At 50.6% G+C, this 6557-nt stretch overlaps 1 protein-coding gene across 1 annotated transcript; it reads left to right on the forward strand.

Moving 5' to 3' along the window:
* The first annotated feature begins 1234 nt into the window (after nucleotides 1-1234).
* LOC147683299 (uncharacterized) lies at nucleotides 1235-6225 on the forward strand. The gene is made up of 2 exons (XM_086944816.1): nucleotides 1235-2167; nucleotides 5791-6225. The coding sequence occupies exons 1-2, from the start codon at nucleotides 1235-1237 to the stop codon at nucleotides 6223-6225; spliced, it is 1368 nt and encodes a 455-aa protein (XP_086800942.1).
* The last annotated feature ends 332 nt before the right edge of the window (nucleotides 6226-6557 follow it).

Genomic DNA, 6557 nt, shown 5'->3' on the forward strand with positions numbered 1-6557 from the left:
TGTTGTCTGCAAACATTAAGACAGGCACCCTCGAACCAACAAGATTAGGAGCATCCGTGGGATAGTCAGAGTAGTAGGAGACCACTTTGTTGATAAACAGGGAGAAAAGGATGGGGGCAAGAAAACACCCCTGTCGCACTCCCTTGTTTACTGAAAAACGTTCTGTAGTCTCTCCCTGTTGTCCCCACCTAACTTGGGCATAGGTAGAATCATGTAATTTGATGATAAATGAAAGGATCTCTGCCGGCATCCCAGCTTTGCTAAGGGTGTCTGTAACACAGCGGGGTCAACAAGAAGCAATGTCTGTAATAAATATACGAATAGACAAATGATAAACACTACCTCTCCCTCTCCACAGAACGTTGAAACGGAGGTAGACACGCAATCCACGCACTGGCCCTTTAATTCAGAATGGGCTTCGGAATGGGAGGAGTCTCGTCAGGACACGGAAACCTCATATGCCGGTCTGGACGAATCAAGGGTGTGCTTGTTCACCCAGGACGACGAAGGAGACGCGGAGGAGGACGGAAGCGGAGCGGAGTTAAGTGGAGACTTGTATGCGGAGCAAGAAGGGAGCGAGAGGAAAGTCGAAGAAACCCCTGCAGTCCGGAGGAAGACCGGGTCCGAGGAGAGTCCACAGAGGGACGGAGCCGAGGACGCTGAAAAGGAGACGCCAGGAGGCCACCGACACCACGAGCCGCCCAGCCATACACCCGGGGGAGGTGTATGGCTTAACCAGGTGCGTGACAAGTTGAGGGGTTGGGTCACTCGTAAGTTTGCAGCGTCGGACTGAACCCGGGATCCCCAACTCCTTGGTGTGTTTTTCCCTACCCCGAGCACAACCCCCTTTCACCTCGGCAGCTTAACTACAGTGTGCATCACGTGTGTTTGGTCCCTCACTCCCTCCCCTATGACAGCAAAGTAGAACGAGTACTGATACTCCGTTTTCTTGCCTTTCTCTTCCCGGTAACCCTCGAGCACCACGGAAGTCGACGGAGACATCCCGCGGCGGACAACCGACCGGGGACGCAAACAAACCTCCCCCGAGTCAGGCAGCAGGAAAGCAGCACGGAGCCGCTCTCCCCGACTTTCACGGACTATTAGGAAGAAAAGCTCTGATACTTTGTATAGTAAAATAAAACCCAGAACAACTCGAATCAGTGTATTGCCTATCCTTCCCCAGCCTGCTACAGTGGTGGAGAATGCGGGCATAGGCACCATCTGCGGAATCAAGATGGAGACCGTTGTAGATCAGTTAGTCAAGGGTCAAGGACGAATTGAGTGGGTGCTAGAACAACACCTGGTATCCGCACAAGCCGACAGAGAGATACTAAAGAAAGCTATTGAGGAAAATCAACCATGGGTAGACCCAGTACAGAGGAGTGGGAACACAGAGAGAACTCTAACCCATGGCGCACCGGCCGTGTCTCTGCAAAAATATAGACAAGGAGAAGACCCCGACGCTTTCTTGTTAAATTTCGAGAGGGCAGCAAGGGCCTGTGGTTGGCCAGTGGCAAAATGGCCGTTCTTCTTGGCACCGCTCTTAGGGGGAGAGGCCCAGGCGGCGTACCAAGTAGCAAATCCAAGAGGAGACACCACCTATGTCGAAATTAAAAAAATAATCCTAGATCATTTAGGATTAGACCCCGAGGCATATCGCCTAAAATTCAGAAAAGAGAGAGGTGCAGTGGGGGAAAATCCCAAAACTCTATTCGTGAGATTAAAAATGGCGGCAGATAAATGGCTAACCCCCACTACCAGCACGAAAGAAGAAATACTTGATCGAATCTACTTAGAACAATTTCTTGAGGCCCTCCCATACGCTACTCAAAAGTGGCTTCGCCAACATAACGATCTAACAACCACCCAAGCAGTGGAGATGGCCTCATCCTTTACCCGGGCTCAACCTAAAAATTTTCCCTTTGAAATGGAGAAGAAAGGAGTTGGACGACTGGAGAAGCCGGCGGCAAGGGGAAAAGAGACCACTCGTCCCCGTACATGGAGGACTGAGAACATGACCAACCCAGGGCCACAATGCTTCGACTGTGGTCAATGGGGACACATTGCACGGATGTGCCCCAAGAAAAGGAATGAAGAGGAGCCAATGGAGGTAGGGTACCTCCCCAGGGCGGTACTCTTTTCAGCAGAGATGGGCGGCTCTTTTAGAGTAAGTGTAAACGTCAATGGTCACTCATTATCAGCTTTGTTGGATTCAGGTTGCCGACAGTCGGTAGTACAATCCCCCTACGTCAGGACAGGACAATATGTTCCCCAGGGGATAGTAAACATTAAATGTGTTCATGGGGATATCCGGCCATACCCCATTGCTGACATTGTGCTTGAACAGATTGGGGCGCCTCCACAAACTGTAAGAGTAGGAGTAATGTCCAACCTCCCCGAGGATATAATAATTGGGACCGATAACCCTAGTTTCTTGAACATGTTTAAGGATAAACTAAAAACAGTGTGCCACACAAAGGGGGAGGGGGGTAATACCCTTATGGAACGTCCGCCTAGACTTAGCCTCCAAGTTGTGAAGTTGTCTAATAACGCAATGTCCCCCACTAAAGGTTCGGCAAGAGCAGCGGGTTATGACCTTTACAGTGCATATGATTATGTGGTTCCTGCAAAAGGGAAGTCACTGGTCAAAACAGACCTACAAGTTGCAGTCCCTCCAGGGTGCTATGGGAGAATTGCTCCACGATCAGGCCTTGCAGCGAAACATTTTATTGATGTAGGGGCTGGTGTTATTGACGAAGATTATAGAGGTAACATTGGCATCCTACTATTTAATTTTGGTACAGAACCCTTCCAAGTAAGAAAAGGAGATAGAGTGGCACAATTACTTTGTGAGCGCATAGCAGAAACCAGGCTGGAGGTGCTCCACCAGCTGGACGACACAGAGAGAGGCGATAGGGGTTTTGGCTCGTCAGGGTCACGTCCACCAACAGTGAATTCGCTCCTGACACAAGATCCTTGGGTTATGGATAGAAGCTTCAAATTTGCACAAATCAGTGATCCCACGCTGCTCAACGCATGGGAACAAGCACATCAGAGGGAGGAAAACTCGAAAATGTTTCCAGGGTTCATTATCGATCATGACCTGTTGTATCGCATAGGTGGAGAGGGTCAGCCGGCACAACTATTGGTGCCGGTCTCCTTCAGAGAGCAGGTCCTTTTTTCGCCCACAGCCATCTCATCGCTGGGCACTCAGGCGCCGAGAAAACCACCCAAAACATCCTCAGGCAATTTTTTTGGCCCGGTATTTATAAAGATACCGAAGCTTACTGCAAGTCCTGTGAAATTTGCCAAATGAAGAATATGGTTAGACCGCAGGCAGTTCCTTTGCAACCTTTACCTGTCATTGGCAAACCTTTTGAAAGGGTTGGCATGGACCTTATCGGTCCACTGCCTAAAACTAAAAAGGGGTTCCAACACATTTTAGTTGTTGTTGACTATGCCACACGCTTCCCCGAGGCCTTTCCGTTGTCAGTGGCCACTTCCAGACAGGTCGGAGACAAAATGATTGAGCTGTTTAGTCGGGTTGGGTTTCCGAAGGAGATTTTGACCGACCAGGGCACGCCCTTTGTGTCGAAGTTAATGAAGGAGATTTGTGCCACCTTGAACGTCCACCAGATCCGTACCTCAGTTTACCATCCTCAAACGGACGGACTGGTGGAACGCTACAACAGGACCATAAAATCCACCCTTCGTAAAATGATGGAGGTTAGTGGGGAGGATTGGGACCGGATGTTGCCTTTGGCACTTTACGCCATTAGGGCACAGAGACAAAGTAGTCTGGGAGTGTCAGCCTTTGAAATGCTCTATGGTCGACAACCTCGGTCGTTACTAGAGATGACTCGGGATGCCTGGGTTAGTGAACGAGAAGAGGAGGCTAAAGCTACTCTTGAGTACGCCAGGGACTTAAAGGCTAAACTGGCTAAATTAAGGGAATTGGCGTTGGACCATCTGGAGCTTAGTCAGCATAGACAACAAACTAGTTACAACAAAGGAAAAAAATGGAGACACCTTGAAATAGGGGACTGGGCTTTGGTGCTGCTCCCATCATCGTCCCACAAATTCAAGGCAGAGTGGACGGGCCCGTTTCAGGTGGTCGGGGTCATTGGCAGTACTAGTTATCAATTGCAGGTAACACCACGAAAGCGGCAATCTTATCACATAAATCTGCTGAAAAAGTGGTTAGGTCCTCCTCCTGTGGACATCCATGTGACAGAGACACCAGGGGGTGAGGGTTCTACTATTGACATGCTTGTTCATAATGAGGAACTCAAGGCCCGCCAACAGGAAGAATTGAGGGGAACTTTGGAGATGTATGGGGATGTTTTTTCCAACAAACCCGGAAGGACCTCACTAGCGGAACATTGCATTGATACCCCACCCAACAAAAAGGTTAGGGTTAAACCTTACAGAGTCCCCGAAGCCAGAAGAGCGGCGATTAAGGCTGAAGTTGAGGAAATGCTGCGATTGGGGGTGATTCGGCCGTCGAAAAGCGATTGGTCCAGCCCCATTGTAATGGTCCCTAAACCGGATGGCAGCCGAAGGTTTTGCATGGACTTTCGGGCACTTAATGACATTTCACTCTTCGACGCGTATCCCATCCCTAGGGTGGATGAGTTAATTGAGCGCCTGGGTCAGGCCAAATACATCTCCACCCTGGACCTGACAAAAGGGTATTGGCAGGTGCCTCTACGTCCTGAAGACATCAAAAAAACGGCGTTCTCTACGGAGCAGGGTCATTTTGAGTTCACGGTCCTTCCTTTTGGCCTTCACGGGGCGCCTGCCACCTTTCAGCGCCTCATGAACTCCGTTCTCGCAGGTTTGTCGGATTTTACGTCAGCTTATCTGGATGACATTGTCATTTACAGTCCGGATTGGCAGTCTCATCTACGACACCTGTCGGTGGTGTTAAAGGCGCTTCGGGAGGCTGGCCTAACTGTCAACGCTAAGAAGTGCAAACTAGCTTTTCACAAAGTTAAATACCTTGGATATGTCTTGGGACATGGCTTGATTGAACCTCAAATCGAGAAGGTTAGGGCCATTGCTGATACCCCATTCCCATCCACAAGACGGGAATTGCGTTCCTTTTTGGGCCTGGTGGGCTACTACAGACGCTTTATCCCACAGTTTGCGGACATTGCCGCCCCCCTAACTGACGCACTGAAAAACGCAGGGCGAGCATCTTCACCAGTACATCCCACCGTGCCGATGCAGGAGGCATTTAGAGTTCTGAAGTTGGTAATTACATCTACACCAGTTTTGGCTTCCCCTGATTTCACTCGTCCGTTCTCATTGCACACTGATGCTTCGGACTATGGGATTGGGGCAGTGCTCTCCCAGACCGGGCAAGATGGTCTGGATCACCCAATATTATATGTCAGCCGAAAATTGTTTCCTCGCGAATTAAAATATGCAACCGTCGAGAAGGAGTGCCTGGCAATTAAATGGGCCATTGATAAACTGGCATATTACCTGGAAGGCCGGAGGTTTGCACTGTTTACAGACCACGCTCCCTTACTCTGGATGGCACGCAATAAAGCTAATAATGCGAGGGTTTTGCGGTGGTTCCTCTCACTGCAACCATACTCCTTTTCCATACATCACCGAAAAGGCTGTGACAATATTGGGGCGGACTTCTTATCCCGTCATCCACTCCCCGATCGTGAGTGTCCGGAGGGGGAGGTGTGTAACACAGCGGGGTCAACAAGAAGCAATGTCTGTAATAAATATACGAATAGACAAATGATAAACACTACCTCTCCCTCTCCACAGAACGTTGAAACGGAGGTAGACACGCAATCCACGCACTGGCCCTTTAATTCAGAATGGGCTTCGGAATGGGAGGAGTCTCGTCAGGACACGGAAACCTCATATGCCGGTCTGGACGAATCAAGGGTGTGCTTGTTCACCCAGGACGACGAAGGAGACGCGGAGGAGGACGGAAGCGGAGCGGAGTTAAGTGGAGACTTGTATGCGGAGCAAGAAGGGAGCGAGAGGAAAGTCGAAGAAACCCCTGCAGTCCGGAGGAAGACCGGGTCCGAGGAGAGTCCACAGAGGGACGGAGCCGAGGACGCTGAAAAGGAGACGCCAGGAGGCCACCGACACCACGAGCCGCCCAGCCATACACCCGGGGGAGGTGTATGGCTTAACCAGGTGCGTGACAAGTTGAGGGGTTGGGTCACTCGTAAGTTTGCAGCGTCGGACTGAACCCGGGATCCCCAACTCCTTGGTGTGTTTTTCCCTACCCCGAGCACAACCCCCTTTCACCTCGGCAGCTTAACTACAGTGTGCATCACGTGTGTTTGGTCCCTCACTCCCTCCCCTATGACAGCAAAGTAGAACGAGTACTGATACTCCGTTTTCTTGCCTTTCTCTTCCCGGTAACCCTCGAGCACCACGGAAGTCGACGGAGACATCCCGCGGCGGACAACCGACCGGGGACGCAAACAAACCTCCCCCGAGTCAGGCAGCAGGAAAGCAGCACGGAGCCGCTCTCCCCGACTTTCACGGACTATTAGGAAGAAAAGCTCTGATACTTT

The sequence above is a fragment of the Lissotriton vulgaris genome, chromosome 11 (assembly GCF_964263255.1).
Source record: "Lissotriton vulgaris chromosome 11, aLisVul1.2, whole genome shotgun sequence".
In the NCBI taxonomy this organism is placed as follows: domain Eukaryota; kingdom Metazoa; phylum Chordata; class Amphibia; order Caudata; family Salamandridae; genus Lissotriton; species Lissotriton vulgaris.

Bases quoted from the DNA above. Each gene is read 5' to 3' on its own strand.
- LOC147683299 (XM_086944816.1), top strand. From the start codon at position 1,235: ATGGAGACCGTTGTAGATCAGTTAGTCAAGGGTCAAGGACGAATTGAG. The intron at 2,168-5,790 runs GTAAGTGTAAAC...CCCTCTCCACAG, and splicing joins AGATGGGCGGCTCTTTTAGA to AACGTTGAAACGGAGGTAGA.